We start from the raw sequence: 18,153 nt of genomic DNA on the forward strand, positions 1-18,153 counted from the left end.
CATGTTAAAATTGTATTAATTTGTAAAAATACTTATTCCAACCAAGGCTAATAACATTATCATGTAGACTAAAGCCGTCAATATGGGTTAGGCCTGTTCGGCTGGCCTGGCCTAATCCATGATTTGATGGGGCTGTGCTATGATTTTTGGAGCCCATTTAAGAAAAGGACATTTTAGCCCGGCTTGAATAAGTCTGTCATTTGTGGGGCTTGAGAAATATGGATAACGCCGGCTCATGGGCCAAATAAAAATTAATGAAAAATAAAAATAAAATAGATTATTAAAAATAACAAGAGTCTAAATTCAAAATCTGTTTATAAGTTTGAAATATTACAATTTAAATACAAATTACGTTTATAAAATATGTACTACATAAAATAAAAATTCCCTAAAATTTCTATGGAATCACTACATAGGCTATTAGCCTATGGAATATTATCATAGTTTTTGTGTTTTATTATGATCATTGGGAAACAATTTGGTTAATATTTTTGTTTAGTTATTTATGTTTTTACTTGAAATCAAACTTAATAAATATTATAAAGATAATTTTATTTGTGTATTTGATTAACAAGTAGTAACTCTAACACCATGTAATATTATCTTGTCGATATTTATAATAATATTTTTAGATTATAATTTAATTTAAAAATGTATAAATTATAGGAACCACATATTATAAGTACTAAATAACATCCTATCCCTTCTAGTTTTCTATTTACCAAAAATCCCTTAAAAATGATGTTTGCGGGATACATAGCGTTGTGCACGGGATACATTAGGTTTGATACATTCCACATAGTGGAATACATAGCGTTGTGCACGGAATACATAGCGTTGTGCACAGGATACATGCGGGATACATAAGTAAATAAGGAATTTTTGAAATAAGTAGGGATAAATGGATATTAAGATAAGTAAAGAAGTGTAGTTAAGTAATTTGTCCTTTAAAAATTATACTTCTAAGAAAGAGGACTAACCCAACAAGCCCGTAGCCCACATACTTGTGGGCTGGGCTGACCATTTTCTGGTCCATACAAAAAGTGGTCTAGCTCGGCTTAGCTCGTCAAATTTCAAAGCTTGTATGGGTTAGCACGGATGGAGTGGGTCAGCCCATATTGACAGCTCTACTGTAGACATTTAGAAAATAACGACACCCCTTTATCTAATTGAGTGTAGTAATAGAGCAGGTTAATTTTCCAACTTGCACAGTTTCTTCCAGTTTTAATTAGCATGAAAAAACTTGCAAAACCAGAAAGTTGAAAAAAAAATTGAATAATAACATGAAAGAAAAACGATGTGACTGCAGCTTTAACTGTCAACCACTTTCATCTATAAAAAAAAAAATTAATCCAAAGGTAACATCACTTTCATCTATAATTAACTCAACCCAAATAACAAACTGCAAGAAAAAAGTTAAAAAGATCAGTGCTTATCATTAATATTAGTACAAAGTAATAACTATTTGAATTACATATTTTATATCTAATGGAATAACTCTAGGAACCTTCAGTTCTGGGGACCTTAAGCAAGTGGCCTATGGGTAGAGCCACCTGAGAACAAATTCTCAAACAATTTGGGGGCCATTTCTGGAAGATTTACAGGCTGATTAGGAGCCATGAAATTGACAATCTTTTCATGAATATTGTACCTGCAAGAACAAAAACCAAACTTTATAATCCAGGAAATCAAAATGCAACCTTGCATGATATAATCGATAATGAATTACCGGATTTTACGACTCTTTGAAGCACGACGATCAACAATCTTTCGTTTCTTTGTTTGTAGTCTCTTCAACGCATAGAATGCTGTCTCTGTAGTTGATACACAACTGGTTAGTTTTAGGTATTCTTTTTCCAGGATGCAAAAAAGCCTAGAAATGCATTCTCAGCCAAACACAAGAACTATAATCATATAAATACATTTTCTGAGAAATTCTCATCTATAGCTGTAATCTTTAGAAACTTATTCATGCTGCATACATGCGATGAAAAAAGTAGATTTGGTATTCGTGTAAAAGCGGGGATCTTTTTGAAATGACAGATACACAATTCATATGAAGAAAGCAGGCAACATACTAGAAGCAACATAGTAACCTAAAAAAACCATTTCACATTAAACAGTACCAATAGCTGGCATGTGATGGTCAAAATCATAGGAGAAAGATGGAAAAACATTGAACAGTACCAACATTCTTGATGTTGCAGGTATCACATCAAAGGTGAGGATAACCACATTTTCCTAATAACATAAATCACCATAGAGGAAGGTGGTACTTCTGAAACATAACCAGCTTATTTTGAAGAGGGTGGAGGGGGTTGTTCAACTTACCAGATGATGCGGGATCTACAGCCTCAAAGAACTCCTTCAGCAATTGCTGATAGAATTCAGAGTCATCCAGAAGTTCCGGATCACCATCCATGTTTGTTCCCTGATCCAAGTTAAGGATAATGAGACGTGCTATTTTTATAAAGAAAAACTATCCATGCAAGAGCATTCTCAAGCAAAAACTAATGCATTTGTATATGAAGAATGACATTTTCCACTGTTGTACCAATGACATAAACCTGACAAAGCTAGTAGCATGCCTATATTTGTCTAAGCAACACAATCAACAAGGAGATTTACTGGTCTACTCTTATCAATTGGACTTTAACAGCAAACACTATTCAGGGCCAAATATTCACAAAATGTATAAATAACACATTGATACCTCTCCATTACCAGTAGCATCTGGAACCTGCATAAAAGCAGGCACATAAATCAAAACTAAGATAAACAGAAAAAAAAAATGTCATAAACATTAAGAAACATAGCCTTCCTCAAATCAACTCACAAAGTTAAACTTACAGTTCCAAATAGGGCAACTGCCGATCTACTTTGCTGCATTCCTTTTATCATTTTGGTAGGATCTCTCATATAACCAGCTACTTGTTGACTAATATCCTGTACAATTTCACAACATTAGTTCTAGACATTGTGATCGTTGCTGTACATAGCATCTTTCAAGTCCCAGAAATAAACCTGATTAAATGCTTGCAATTTGCCTTTGATCGCAGCAGCACCAGAGGTCACCTGGGTCTTTCTCTGCCATTTATCTATCGATTTATCCCTAAAAGCAGCCATCCTATGACACAAGAATTGCCAATAACAGGCCAATCTATTTAGCAAAGGGAGAAATGGAAAAACAAACTTATCGCATGAGAATACAATGCTGAGAAAAGGCAGGGTATTAGCTAGTCTCGAACCCAACTTTTGGAGTTAAGAAAATACTCGTAGTTATGCAGATTTTGTTCCTAACTAAGATGTATATAAAATCTGACTCCAGATCAACACTAATAACGGGATGCGGAACCTAATTCTTCACAGGGGAAGCAAGATCTAACCTATTGCTTAGAAGAATGCAATAGATTATGAGAAATAATCCCTAGAACAAAAGCAATCGAAAAGGTAATCTACAACATTCGAGGACTTATGGCCCCTAGTTTCCACACCCTCCGGTTTAGACAATTAAATTAACAATTCTAACATGGATTAAAAATCTGATGATGTTGCGATCAAGGTTCTTCCCCTCCTTTTTCATTTGATTTCCAGTTGTGTTTAGCTCAACAATCAAATGGTAAAAGCAAATTGCTATCTTGATTAGCCCTCATTAATTCAAATGAAAACTTATTCTTGCTCTATCCCAATTTGTACGAATCTTTCAATTTTGGGAGGTCCAAAAATATTTGACACCAATTTCATTTCTACATGACTTTCAGAACCTTCAAGAAGTCCAAATTCCAAGTTTTAAAGTGTGGTATGATATTTTTTTTCTGCCAGCTAACTTCTCGACCATTGATTGATATGCTCTGCACTATGACTAATATATTGCCAAGTCAAATTAATATCCTATACTCTTCATAGACTGTCATATAAAATGTGACTTGAGGTGAGTATAAGGTTAAACGGGAACTTACATACACATTGTTCTTATTTTGCTCTCAGCTCTCTAGAACAAGACATGTCAGACAGACAGGCACATACATGGAGTAAAGGCATACATACTTGGGAACAGTAGAAAATAAATAAGAACAAGATAACTTGTGTTTCTCTTAGGGGTCGTTTGGTGTGAGGGATAAGAATAAATAGTTATGGGATATAAAAAAAGTCTTGGGATAATATTTTAGTTTCTTGTTTGGTTGTCATGTTTGGGATAACTTATCCCACCATTTATATCAGGATAAGTTATCCCATATACATGGTGGGATAAGTTATACTAGCATAACTAATCTCAGGATAATTAATCCTGGGATAACCTGTTCCCAACCAAACGACCCCTTAGAGGTTTAAGATAACTGTGACACAAGTCTTATCTTGCTCTTGGGGAACTGCACATTCAGACATGTCATACAGATGGACAAAGGCATGCATGGAATAGACACATAGGTCCTGGGAAGAGATAAATAAGATAAATGAAAAGAAACTGGTTTTCCCTTGCTCATAGGCAATGGAAACTTGAAAGTGTGCAAGGAAGACGAGGTAGAACAAAGTGAAGATTGCATCCACCAAATTCTGTTACCTCTCCCACTTAGGCCTTAGCCTCTTCCAGCACCAGTTTCTTGCTCATTTAGATTGAGTAAAACACAAAGAGAACTGTACTTTGCATGCGAACATTTCGCTCAGATAAACTATTATACCAAAATTTGGTTCACGTTCAAAATCGTACCCGTGTTTTAAATTTGACAAAAGACAAAAAGTTACAAAGAATCAGGTATTGTCGATTCACATTCTGCCAATGATGTGTCAGCTTAGGCTATACTGGCCAGCCCAGATAACTGACGTTCTGCTTAAAAAGAGTTCAGGCTTTTTAGCTTCCAGGAATAATACATGCCAATCCCCTTAAATTCCTAGGCCACCATAGTTGCGGCACCTGTGATTTTCTTTTTCTTTTGTTGATAAGTTGGAGCACTGATAAACATCTACTGGCTATGTTGGCTGAATTTCCACCTAAATCACACTCTTCTTCCTAGTGTTAACAGTTATAAGGTTGGAAGTTCCTCCTGATTTGTCATATAAAACATGTATATCTTGTAGCAAACAAATTGAGATCGTGATCTAAAGCAATAAAAAAAATTGACAGACAGCTATAAAACAAGGAATGTGACAATAAGTCTTAGCTAAACATTCTTACCTTGAATGCATTTGAGAAATCTTCTGCCAATCATCATCAACTTCACCTGACTTTACAGAATCTTCCAAAAGCTTCGACCTTTTACCAGAATTGACTTCAGGAAAGAAAATTACAGAAACATCAACCAGTGAATATGTTAATCCCGAAAGATGTATATGTTCTTTGAGCTATGAGGAAAATTGATGGTCATTAGGCCCTTAAATATGAAAAATGTGCAAAAGGTCAGGGACTTGATTTTCCAGTTTGGCAACATTACCAAATATGGTGGCATATGAAAGGATTTCCAGGAAATCTTTTTCAGTTAATTACAGACAACAGGGGCTTATAGAACTTTACTTAGAAACCACTGTTTAGAGCTGCAACATAGAAGCAGATCGGTTTCTTTTGCAGGTCTTGAAAATCTAGCAAATTTCTGAACCTGTATAACCTAATCTATTTGGTTTTTTAAAAGCAAGTCCCCAAGTCCTCTCCAGTAGTCAATACCTTGAGTTGAGGATCAGAGTTTGATAAAGAGCATCTTGCTACATCCTAATTTTACCAATATTTTACTACTACTATTATTAGATTATTTCAACAAAGAAATTCAGATTTTCAAAAAACTCAGAGTAAAGAACATTTAACACTCAATATTTATGTCTGGGTGCAGCTCTTCGAGTATCTGCAAAATCAAAGCTATATGTCATACCATCCATTGATTTAGTAATTGATGGATTCTTCTCCAGTAGTACCTGTCAAATGGCAAAATGTGTTTTAATAATTGGTTAAATAAGCAAAGCGGGATTGTATTAACCTGAACACAAGATAACTTCACGAGACATATATACAAGACAACAATTTTGAAGTTTGTAGATCATTTGGCAAGAGAATATTGCTAAGGGATCATGGTCTAACTATTTATCGAGGTGCTTACAATATGACTATCAGTGAAGTGTTTAGGATATATTGGGATATCAAAGTGGAAACTCTATCACATAATGGGACCGCGTAGGGAGGAGCAATGGTCAGGTTTCCAGCAAAAGAAAAGCATACTAATCTTTTGTTATTCCAAAAGAAAATTGACTATGAAGTAACTGTTCTCACTGTACCTCTTGCAATTCCAGTATAGAATCCAAGGTTTTTCTGGAAGAGGAAAGGAGATCCGAATATGCATCTTCAACTGTGTCCTCTGAATCACAAAAGGAAGACCTAATTGGTTCCTGCAGGCGGTCAACATGCATTCAAGTTCAATTAGTCAATATCATGAATCTCGTGCTGGTGTTGAAACAAAATGGTAACCCAATGAACCTGCGGAAGTCTATTGGCGTTCGAGAAAGGCTTTTGCAGCAAGAATCTTAGCTCAAGTGTCTTGTCCCAGAGAGCCTTTGGGAAATTTAAAGAGAGAAAAAAGGAAAAAGTTAATAACATAATTTATTTATTTTGATAGTGAATAACATAATTTTGACAATTAAGTAAGAGACAAGCTTGGACAATGCAAGTAGGAGATAGCAAGTCATTAATCATGTATTACACTAGATTGAATTACTAGTCAATCATTAATCATATTACTTGAAAAGAATAATCAAGTAAATGATATTAGCACTATAGCTAAAATTTCAGCCATTGGCAAGCCAAGAAGCAATAGAAGTATAGTTTACATGCAACTCAATCATATAGTATCTATTGGAGATACAACATAGATATCAATGGAAAACATACAGGGGAATAAATCACTTCCAATCACATGATACCATTTATGTTCCCTGTAACCAGAATTTCTTTTAATTGAACCAACAGGACGTGCGCATATACAACAAAGAAAAACAATCGTAAGAAGATAAAACTAAAGTTATCGTCTGTGCCATCTGGTACACTATACCTTCTGGTTTTTAACTGCTTGACCTTTGAGAAGATCCTCATCCTTATGTTGCGTCAGATTCTTCAAAAGATCTCTGTGCACATAATAACCGCCAAAATCAAAAGTCTACCAATAGTAGGCAAGAGTACCACATCTTTAATAGCAAGAACTTCCTGCTTGTTTTACTGCTGACATTATTTATATTTTAGACTTACTATATGATCATCAAGACTTGAACCAAACTGAATAAGGAAACTGGAAAATCGGGCTGAAGCTTGATAAAAATATGATGTGAGTTATTTAATAGTGGAAAGACACATTAAATTGTGGAGAAACTTTGATACAATTATGATGAAAGTTCTTTTAATACTAGCTAGATGTATCTTTGATGGATTGAATCCACCATCAAACAAGTGATCTTATAAATTGTGATATGAATCATTCTTTAGCTCCGAAGCCTTTGTGTCTCTAATGAGATTGCAGAGCAAATATGTACCTATTAGATGATAAGTTCAAATAGAAACATTCCATAAAACTAAGCTATGTTGTAGAGAAAGAAACTTACTGTTCCTTGTGCCTAAGCTCCATATATTCTTTCTCAAGTTCTTCCATTTCAGCAATTTTGTGTTCCTCAGTCAGTTTTTCTCTCTCTTCTTCTTCTTGATCTCCTTCCTCATCTTCCCCTTCCTCTTGTTCTCCACTTTCATCTTCATTGCTGTAATGATTGACGTCATCGTCATCGTCATCGTCGTTGTCTGTATAGTCATTGTTTTCATCACCATCGTCATCAAAGTTCTCGGCCTAAGCATATCACAGAACATATATCATAAGTAAACTATTTGAAACAAAAAACTCAAGGAAAGAACCAGATAAGTACACATGAGTGATTTAAAGAGAGAAAAACTAACATCATCCGACATCTCATTTAATATTTCATCATTCTCAAATTCAGAGTTGCTTTCACTCTCCTCTACTTTCCTCGATTTCTTTGAAGACGTGCCCATTTTCCTGCCTCCTAAATCTGAAGAAACAAAAAAATAATTCATCAGTCTTCAATCGGGTTATTAGACTCGCAACAAGACAAAAACACAGCCTATTTTTTTCGAAAACTAATATTTAAAAGGTAGAGCTGGAAATCACGAGACACACTCTAAAGTCTTTGAGATGGCTATAGGTGTTTAAGTTTCACAGGGATAGCACTTCAATAAGTGAAGTGCTCCCCTTGTGCAGTATGTCATGACATTGCTCAATGCACATATTTCTACCCTTAAGGTGTCCACCTTTATGCCCAAAAAAAATCTTATTCCTTGGGTGTTCGCCTTATGAAGTATGATACTATCTCTATCAATTCACTATCGTGATAAAGCAAAGGTTACTCCTTTAGACATATTATCGAACACATTGTATACAATACAATAGTTGGACTCCTTAGGACCAAAAAAAACATTAAAAACATGATATCTGAAGCTAATTACTAGTTTTTTGAATTTCTGAGCCATAATCACAAGAAAACAAATAGTCAGAATCAGAATTAAACCAGAAAAGCAAAAAAATATATATACATGTGTTGCAGTTCAAGGTTCTTTTTTTCCAGCTTTGAATCAACAAGTTCGTAGTTTAGGCTTCAAATTGAATGGAGAAGACTCTACTAGGGTTTTATTTAACCAGTTAAAGAAAAGTAGAAATCATTACCAGATGAATATGAAAATCAGCCACCAAATTCTTGAGGGAGAAAAACAAGGGTTTAAGAATCCTAATAATAAGCGGGTCACCCCTTTTTAACCCGATCCATCTTTTAACCCGACCCTGCTCCAACGCATTGTTTGCTGAGCCGTATTAATAGGGACGTATTTGTAAATTTGAGTCTCGTATGACTTAAAAAAGTCATATTGTATTATTTTGATACGTAATAAATTGTGACATTAATTATATGGTACTATTATTTTATTGGGGAACTTTCGCATATAGTCACTCAAAAATAGCTTAATTACGCTTCATAATTATAGTTTGTTTAATTACGATTCATAGCTACATGTTATAAGGAGAAGAGTGGCGAGCGAGATTGAGAGAGGAAGGAGAGAGGCAAGCAAGAGAGGGCAGAGAGTGGGAGAGAGGTGAATTGTATATGTATATCGGTTAGATAATTGTATATATATATATATATATATATATATATATACATGTAACTACTATGTATATGTATCAATGATTGTGTTTGTATAGCTGCATAAAATTTGAATTTGTATACAATTAAATCGAAATAAAATATTTGTATATCAAATATCTCTCTCTCACTTTATAGAACACAAATTATACATTGTAATTTGTATAATCTGCGTTTGTATAAAGCGAGAAAGAGAGAACTGGGCAGGGGAAGATCTGTATTTGTATAATTATAAGTGTATAGGACAAAAATATGTGTATTTGTATATATAATTTTCTCTCGCTTTATACAAATACAAGTGCAATTTATACATTTGTGTTTGTATAAAGTGAGAGAGGCGAAGGAGTGGCGAGCGAGATTTGGGAGAGTGGCGAGTGAGATACGCTGGGGAGAGAGGCGAACGAAAAAATATGTATATATACATTTTCTCTCGCTTTATACAAACACAAACACAAACATAATTTATACATTTGTGTTTGTATAAAATGAGAGAGGCGAGAAAGAGACCGGCGAGCAAGAAATTTGGGGAGAGAGGCGAATGACAAAGTGTTTGCAACAGAGTAAAATTAAATAAAATTGTGATTATAATATTTAATTTTAATTAATAGTTTGTTATTTTATACAATTTTCCCAATTAATTAACTACTTAAAATGTATCACCTATGTTAATAGTAGAAATTAATCATTTAACTACACAATTTTCTCTTTAAATAGGTTGAGCTTAAAAAAATTTCCTTGCAAATCAAATTTATGTCTATCGAAACATGACATTTTTTAAAGACACAAGATATAACTTATAGTAAATAAAAAAAAAACAAATTTATCTACTAATTTATGAGTAATTACTTAGATATACTCTAGTTTGCAATATTATGAATCTTATCAGATTTTGGTGTGTATGTTCATATACATGTATCTCGAGTTACATGGAGTCAAAATTAGGTGTAATTGTTCTAGATACGCTATATCCAAGTGAATTTGAATGTATCTGAGATACATAACAAATTTCGCTCGTCTCTCTCGCTTCCCTTCCCTCCCTCTAGCTCGTCACTCTCGTATGTATCCGGTATTCAAGTTACATGTGAATCACACTAGATACATATAGAAATATGAATATAGTATGTATCCAGTGTAATTCACATTTATCCAGTGATACATGACTATCTCACTCGCCTCCCTTCCTATCTCGTTCGTTTCTCTCCCTATTTTAATGAATTTGATAGCAAAAATGCATATATCTAGGTGTATTTTTTAAAATATATCATAGAAAATTCTTTATTAGTGATAAGATGTATAATTATTTAAAAATATAAATAAAATCAATATATATGGTATGGATGTATATCTAATGAAGTTAAAAAGTAGTTTCTCCTAAACTTATCCTGCATTGAACGGCCCAAGTTTGAGTCATGGACCGTAAAAGTTGTGCAACAACAAATATCCCTCTTTTTTAGTTTAAACTTTCTAACAAACAGTATTTTACTACTACAAAGTATTAACAAAAGCACAATTCTAAGTAAAATACATTCAATATTTCAAATTATGTTTTGACATGGATTGAATTTGAAAAGAAACAGAAAGTTTACAGACTTGGTACTCAATGAGAGTAATAATTAGAGGTTGTACCTATTTATCTAAATTCAGTATTTTTATACGGAATATAAATTCATATATAAGAACTTGTTGACTATCTGAACTTTCAATCTTATTGGTAAGACTCGATTCCCCACTTTGTAAAAATCTTCTTCCCATTTTCCCTTCCCTGACAATATTAAACGTCAAACTTATACAATTAAATTTTGAATTCAAATCTCAAATAATTGCAACATTTCACAAACAGCAAAACGTTCAATTGCAGAATTTTGGTTTATATCACTTAATTAAGTTATTACTAATTTTTTAATCTTTACACAAAGTGATGATAATGATTGCACGTGTACATACTTAAATATCTCCTAATTTGACGCCATTGAATGTCTATAACTCGTTAATTATGGTTCTTAATTTATTTTTTAGTAATTTTTTAATATTAAAAACAAAAAAAAGTTGAAAATGTTATTCTCTGGCCCTGCACACGTGCGATCAGTTACGACCACACGTGTGATGTCGGACGACCTACTTAGCTATATTTGAATATTTGAATGTATGTCAATAATTTAATCAGACTCTAATATGGATATGAGACACTAAGCGGAAATTAAAAAAATGTACGCCAACCCCATTGTAAAAAACACTTATGTTCTCCCAAATATATATATAAAACATGAAATCTTCCACAAATATATTGGTTATTGCTGCATTTATGTCACAACTTAACCCCGAAACATAAACAAAATATTGTGGTGTATCACAAATTAAGTATAATAAAAATGAGAAAATCTTGTATCTTGACAAAAATGAAAATAGATAGTATTATACTTTACAAAATGCGCAATATTTACTACTATTCGCTATCACCTAATTCAACTAATTGTCGGTCCAAAAAAGTCATTAGATACAACGGAGAAACTTCAAATCATGCCAAAAGGTTGAAAAGTTAAATCATCTTCTGAATTCCTCAAACTTATTGATGTGAAAAGACAAAAGATACTTAAAATGATTATCGACCGACTTCAAAGAAGTGAAGAAATCAAGTCAGTGCAAACAAATCCATTTTGCATTCAAGTGAGCTTGAATTTCCTTAATCATATATATATATATATATACGATTGGCTGAAAAGCATACGTTTTTAATAGTGATCCCTATAATAAGCTCAGTAAATTTAAATTTAATTGAGCATCAATACGAATATCAGATACTGAAGAAGAAGAAGGCAGGGACCTCCTTCACGTGAGCATCACATGGATATATATAGCCAACTAGAGAGTTCAAGTTGTATTATGTAAAGTTAATTTCAGGATATATAAAAAGCAATGATTTGATGCTTGATCGAACAATGACACCCCAATTATTTGATAGGAACCCTCAAGGGTCCGACAAATCACATGATTGCTAGCCAGGGGATAGAGCTACTGTATTACTTTCGGGTTTAGTCGGATTCAATAAAAAAATTCATAAGTTGAAATTTGAAAGTGATCAATTTATGACTTTTGATTTATAAACACTTTAGATGTTTATTAAACATGTTGAGAAATCAAATATGCTTATAAGATAATTTTTGACCGACTAATAAGAACTTATGTGGAATGACTTAAATTTAGATATATTTTAACCAAAAAATAATAATAAAATTTAAGCATATTTATAGTGTTGTGCAAGATAAACAATGTTTTAAGTCAAAATAATATGAATAAGCCAGAAATAATAAGTTAAAGCATGTTTTGATCAGATGAGCTTATAACTTGTTATTTATTAGTCACACACAATAAATTAAAATTTTTGACTTGTTTTAACTAATAAATAAATGTTTGAATTTTTTTTATTTATTTATTCAAACATCACAAATCGGTTAAAAAATTTACCTTACAAACTGCTTAAAAGTTATTTTGACGCATATAACTTATATGATACTCCCTCTATTTCATATTAATTGAATTTTTTAGGCATTTTTCATTTTTCAAATTAACTTAATTGTTCAATTTTTAAGACTATTTTTAAAATATTTTTCCAATTTTATCCTTTATTTGGATTTTCAATGTGATGACTTCAATAAATTTGACAATAATTAATAAGGGTAAAAATAGAAAATTATGTTCAATTTATATCTTAACCTACTTTTTTTAAAGAGTGTGAAACACCTCAACAATTTAATTAATATGGAATTGAGGTAGTATGAGTTTGAAATTGACAAATTTAAGTTTTGGAAAAGGGAATATCAAATCAAAATGAAGATATTGATTATCCTGTCAAAGTATGTCGGAACTCTCTTTTGGTAATAAAAAGTTTTGTAGAATTGGGGAACGTGATTATATATTATCATACCATGTAAACTACGTTTATGTTATTAATTATAGGAAAAATGTCTGAAATATATTTGAATTTTGATCAAAATTGTTGTAATAATTTCAAATTTTGGACATGATCTATTATATCCATATTATTTAATAGTATATTTTAAAGATATATAAATGCTCAATTGGACAAATTACTATTTATAATAATGAAATATTTATGAGCTCATATTGAAGTCCTGGCTAAATTTAAAGCGCACATTACATGTTTCATTCAAGAGTGATACTCTCAACTAAATTTTCTCTATACTCCGGGCTCGAATCCAACACCTCTAATTAATAAGGGTGGAATGGTCAAATCATTGCACCACACCCTGACACTTAAAACCGTACTCCCTTCATTTCATATTAATTGAATTGTTGAGACATTTTTTTATTTTTCAAATTCACTTAATTGTTCAATTTTCAAGACTATTTTTAGAATATTTTTTCAATTTTACCCTTCATTAGTTAGTATTGAAATTAGATATTAATTAATATTTAGTTATTTTAATCATAATTTTGATAATAATTAATAACAGTAAAAATGCAAAAGTTAAGCCTAATTTATGTCTTAATCTTCTTTTTTTAAAGGGTTCGAAATATCTTAACAATTCAATTAAGAAAAAATCTTTTTGGCCAGAAAATTTGGCCAGTATGATATTTTATCTATGCTATTTTACCTTTTTAAATATTTTTACCCTTTTAACTTTAATACATTTTAACTAAAAAATAGAAAAAATATCAATTTATTTTAAAATAAAAATAATATTATAATTTTTAAAATTTTCTGATCAAATTTTTTGACCATTTAGCACTTTATTAATATGAAATGGAGGGAGTATTTATTTTCCCTTAGTAGATACTGTCGGAAAGTTAATTAAGTTCAACTTTATAAAGTATTATAATCATTAATGTGTTTGACTAGAGTTGATGAACAATGACACCCATAACAAAATGTTGACATCATAAATAAAAATTTCTCCGTTTTAATTTATGTGATACTTTTAATTTGATATAAAAGTTCTAAAATGAAGGAATTTTCTTAAAATTTGTGGTCTAAATTTCAAAATTTTTGACTATTTATATGGCTATAAGTTATTTCATTAAAAATAAAATTAAAATTAAAATTATTTCTTAACTATAAGAATTGATATATTTTACTAATAGAAAATGAACTACATAAATTGAAACAAAGAAAACAGTATTCCGTTTACTTGAGTATTTTTAGAAAGCCGATATTTTAAATACTAACTATCTTCTAATTTTTACATAATCACAGTCTCATTCTCAAACTATCATACTACTATCACTGATCATCACTGACGGAGTCAGAAATTTTAATAAGTGAGATCAAAAATATGAGAAGTAAGCACACAAACTAGTGGAAGGGAATTCGACATCTATTATACATACCTAAAAAATAATTTTAACCATATATAAATAGTAATATTTTTCGTCGAGGGGGTTCGGATTATATGCTGCCTTTGCCCCTGCTAATCACCATTATAATAATAAACACAAACTGTCATCACTATAAAAGTTATCATTTCATATCGATAACTATCACCTTCAATCGCCATTATCTATTCATTTTGAAGAGGTCTTTAGATACATGTAAATCACGCTAAACTAACGAGACGGTACGAAGAGCGTGTATGTCAGTTGTTTATATAGAGCGAGTGGGGGTTAGTAGTAGTAACTAAAAAAGGAAATACTCGTGTAGAAGAGAGTATCCAATGATTGTACAGATATGTATTTGTCGGAGGCAATGTGACACGCACGAGTGCAGTGGGTCCCACCCCTACATGTAATACCACGTCGACAAAACATCTCCATGCTTCATCACGTGAACTAACACGTGATACTTTTCTTGTCTTTTACCATCTTTTCAAATTACTTTTTTAAAAAACTTGGGTCTCTTTCTTGGCTTTGGATTCTTCCAATTTGCTTGGCTCTAACTTTTTTTAGCACAAAGTTTTATAAAACTTTTTTCCTCTTTTTATTGCTTTATTTTTTCGTTTTTATTATCATCCTATTCTTATTTTGGAAGTCAATTGTCATAAAAAAATATGGTGGGTCTAGCTCAACTCCACTATATTTTCTACTCTGGTATAAAGTGATATTTGGCATATTGGACTAGCTAGATGATGTTTTACATTAAAAAAAAATTGGGGAGGGGCTAAAACAAATTTTTACTTAAAAGTTAATTTTACTAGGTTATTGTATTTTAAATATTAAAATTAAATTAGTTACATCATATTTATTTTTTCTCATATGATGTTCAGTATTCATATTGAAGTGTGACTAAATCTAAATTTCGTACCGGAAAGTCCATACTGGGGCCTGAGGTAAAACACTTTCTAAAAAAGACAACTCTATACCCAAGAGAACTCGAACTCAAGACTTCTAATTAAAAATAAAAAAGGACTTACTACTCTACCACAATCTTTCAAAATAGGGAACATATACATATCAAACATATATTCCAATTAATATGCTTTTAGCACTACATTTTCAGTAAATAATTCTTTAAAAAGCTGTCATTTATCAAAATATTTTGTTGATGGTTGAATTATGATTAGGGATTCAACTAAAGATAAGTTGATTTTAGAAATATACATAAAGTACACTTTTTAAACTTATTGAAATAGAAACTAAAAATTAAATTAGAAAATATAAGCAAATAATTCTGTCAGATTACTCTCCTATTATACAAACTATATTGAAATATATAACAATGAGATTCAAGATTTGAGATTCATTTTCCCATGGAAGAATGAGATCAAATGAGTAGAATAATCAACAAATAATTTTTAGAGATAATAAATATACACATTAATAAAGAATGTTAAAGTTTTTATCGATACTAGTTAATTGACATTGGATTCGGCGTTGCTATATTTTAAGCTTTAGTGATATTTATAAAAAGTGCTACTTTATAAGCCCATCCCCCTCTCTCTCTATTTATAAAATTGATGCTGAGGATAATTTTTTATGTAATAAGGCAGTGGCGGACCCAGGATTTTCGTTCAGGGGATTCGAAAAATAAAAGTATAAACGTGTAAATAAGCCAACAAAATAAAATTTCAAGGAAGTAGTAGTATATAGTTTATAGGTACAAAAAGTTAGTTTCGTTACAAGAAATCTGAAACTAACATGAGTGATTACATTGAAACAAAAAGTTAGCCCTTTACAATATGTCAATCTAGAACTAGGATGCTAAGTAGAGCAAAAAATGGAGCTAACTAGAACAAAAAAAATTAGCACTTCGTAATGTCTCACTCTAGGACTAGAGTGCTAACTACAAACTCCAAAAAGAGGTCAGTGCTAATACTTCTTAAGCACGTTTACAATACTATTCGACGAGGTTTCATTGCTTGAAAAAGGCTTTTACCTTTTAAGCAATAAGCATGAGTTTTGATTTTTATTTCGAATTGAATGTGAAATTCAAGCATGAAGTATCAAGTATGAAACAATCAACAATAGAATATTATGGGAGATGATTTTTATATTTGAGTTTTGAGTTGGGGAAGACAAGAAAGTGATTTAGGGATTTGAAAAGTGAAAAAGTTATTAGCTTTTAGGAATGGGAGTATGGGAGTTGGGACCCTTGAATTTTTTGGGTTTAACACCACATTTTAGCACGTTTTATTAAATAATAATATAAAAAAAAACATTAAAATCAAAACTGGAGCAAAAAAAAAAAAAAAACTGAAAGTAAAAAACTAAAAAATAAAACGCTAATCCAGGGATTCGGTCCCTGGACGTCAGGCTTAACTTTGAATGGAGCTACCACTGGGCTATCTCCTTCACCTTGTCATTGAGGGAGTTCAAAATATATATATCCACATAAATCCAGAAAATTCACCTTATATATACAGTGTAATTTTTTTTTGAGGGGGTTCGGGTGAACCCCCTGGGCAACACGTGGGTCCGCCCCTGTAATAAGGAGAGATTAAAAAAACCAAATTATAAGTGTAGTGAAGTCTAAAAATAAATGATACTCCCTTTGTTCAACAATAGTTGTCCACTATATTTTGAGATGTCGAACAATATTTGTCCATTTTATGAAATCAATGGATAGTTTTACATTTCGGGATCGTTTGGTTGTGAACTAGTTATCCCAGGATTAATTATCCTGAGATTAGTTATCCTGGGATAACTTATCCCACCTCGTATATGAGATAACTTATCCATCACTATGGTATAAAATAGTGGGATAGGACACCAAAAAGTTACCCTATCCTTATTTACGCTTATCATTAATTATAGTAATTTCTCTATTGCATACTCCCTCCGTCCCTATTTAGTTGTCCCTATTTAGCTGTCCATTTTGACAAATCAAGAAAGGACAACAAATCCTTTCCTATTATACCCTTATTTAAAGTGAAAAGTTGTCATAAATAAAGTAAATAAACTTATGAATTTTCCAGCATTAATTAGTTATCTTGAGTGAATTTATTTTGAAAGTAAATTGTACTATAAGGGTAAAATTATAACTTCACTATGCTAATTATTGTTGCCTTAATCTGTGTGTCATTTCTAAAGTGGACAACTAAATAGGGACGGAGGGAGTAATATTTCAAGATATTGTATTTATTATACTCAAAGAAGTGTGTAAAATCAATAATGGACACATATTATTGAACGGAGAGAGTAGTATTCCCTCCGTCTCATTTTATGTGGCACTTTTTGAATTTCAGGATTCAAATAAGTTTATCTTTGACCGTAAATTTTTCATAGATCTTTTAAACATTTTGAATTATCAATTATTGTGACTTATAGTACTTTTTACGTAGTTTACAAATATATAAATTTCAAAAAAATTGAAGATTTCATGCGCAAATTCCCGATCAAATTTAAACTGTTTGACTCTTGAAAAACGAAAAGTATCACATAAATTGAGACAAATGGAGTAATAATTAAGAGTTAGTTTTAGTGGGAGTGTCCAGAAACTTTAAGTCGAAGTTGTAACTTGCAGTTTAAATGCAAACTTAATTAAATATCGTGAAGTAATTAGTCATTACAAAGATTATTTCTGTAACATAA

General features: G+C 31.6%; 1 protein-coding gene across 1 annotated transcript; it reads right to left on the reverse strand.

Moving 5' to 3' along the window:
* Window positions 1–1,351: 1,351 nt before the first annotated feature.
* On the reverse strand, window positions 1,352–8,807 carry LOC125847619 (uncharacterized). Its single transcript, XM_049527262.1, has 14 exons — window positions 8,700–8,807; window positions 7,916–8,028; window positions 7,573–7,808; window positions 7,029–7,101; window positions 6,458–6,532; window positions 6,259–6,369; window positions 5,859–5,901; window positions 5,174–5,267; window positions 3,025–3,127; window positions 2,851–2,946; window positions 2,714–2,740; window positions 2,332–2,431; window positions 1,730–1,814; window positions 1,352–1,651 (listed from the first exon to the last, which is right to left on the reverse strand). The coding sequence occupies exons 2-14, from the start codon at window positions 8,009–8,011 to the stop codon at window positions 1,525–1,527; spliced, it is 1,266 nt and encodes a 421-aa protein (XP_049383219.1). The 5' UTR covers window positions 8,012–8,028; window positions 8,700–8,807; the 3' UTR covers window positions 1,352–1,524.
* Window positions 8,808–18,153: the final 9,346 nt, after the last annotated feature.

This window comes from Solanum stenotomum, chromosome 1 (assembly GCF_019186545.1).
Source record: "Solanum stenotomum isolate F172 chromosome 1, ASM1918654v1, whole genome shotgun sequence".
NCBI lineage: Eukaryota > Viridiplantae > Streptophyta > Magnoliopsida > Solanales > Solanaceae > Solanum > Solanum stenotomum.

Coding starts and splice junctions, on each gene's coding strand:
- LOC125847619 (XM_049527262.1), bottom strand. CDS start 8,011: ATGGGCACGTCTTCAAAGAAATCGAGGAAAGTAGAGGAGAGTGAAAGC. Junction 6,370..6,457: donor ACGCCAATAGACTTCCGCAG/GTTCATTGGGTT, acceptor GACCGCCTGCAG/GAACCAATTAGGTCTTCCTT. Junction 1,652..1,729: donor TCAAAGAGTCGTAAAATCCG/GTAATTCATTAT, acceptor TTGTTCTTGCAG/GTACAATATTCATGAAAAGA.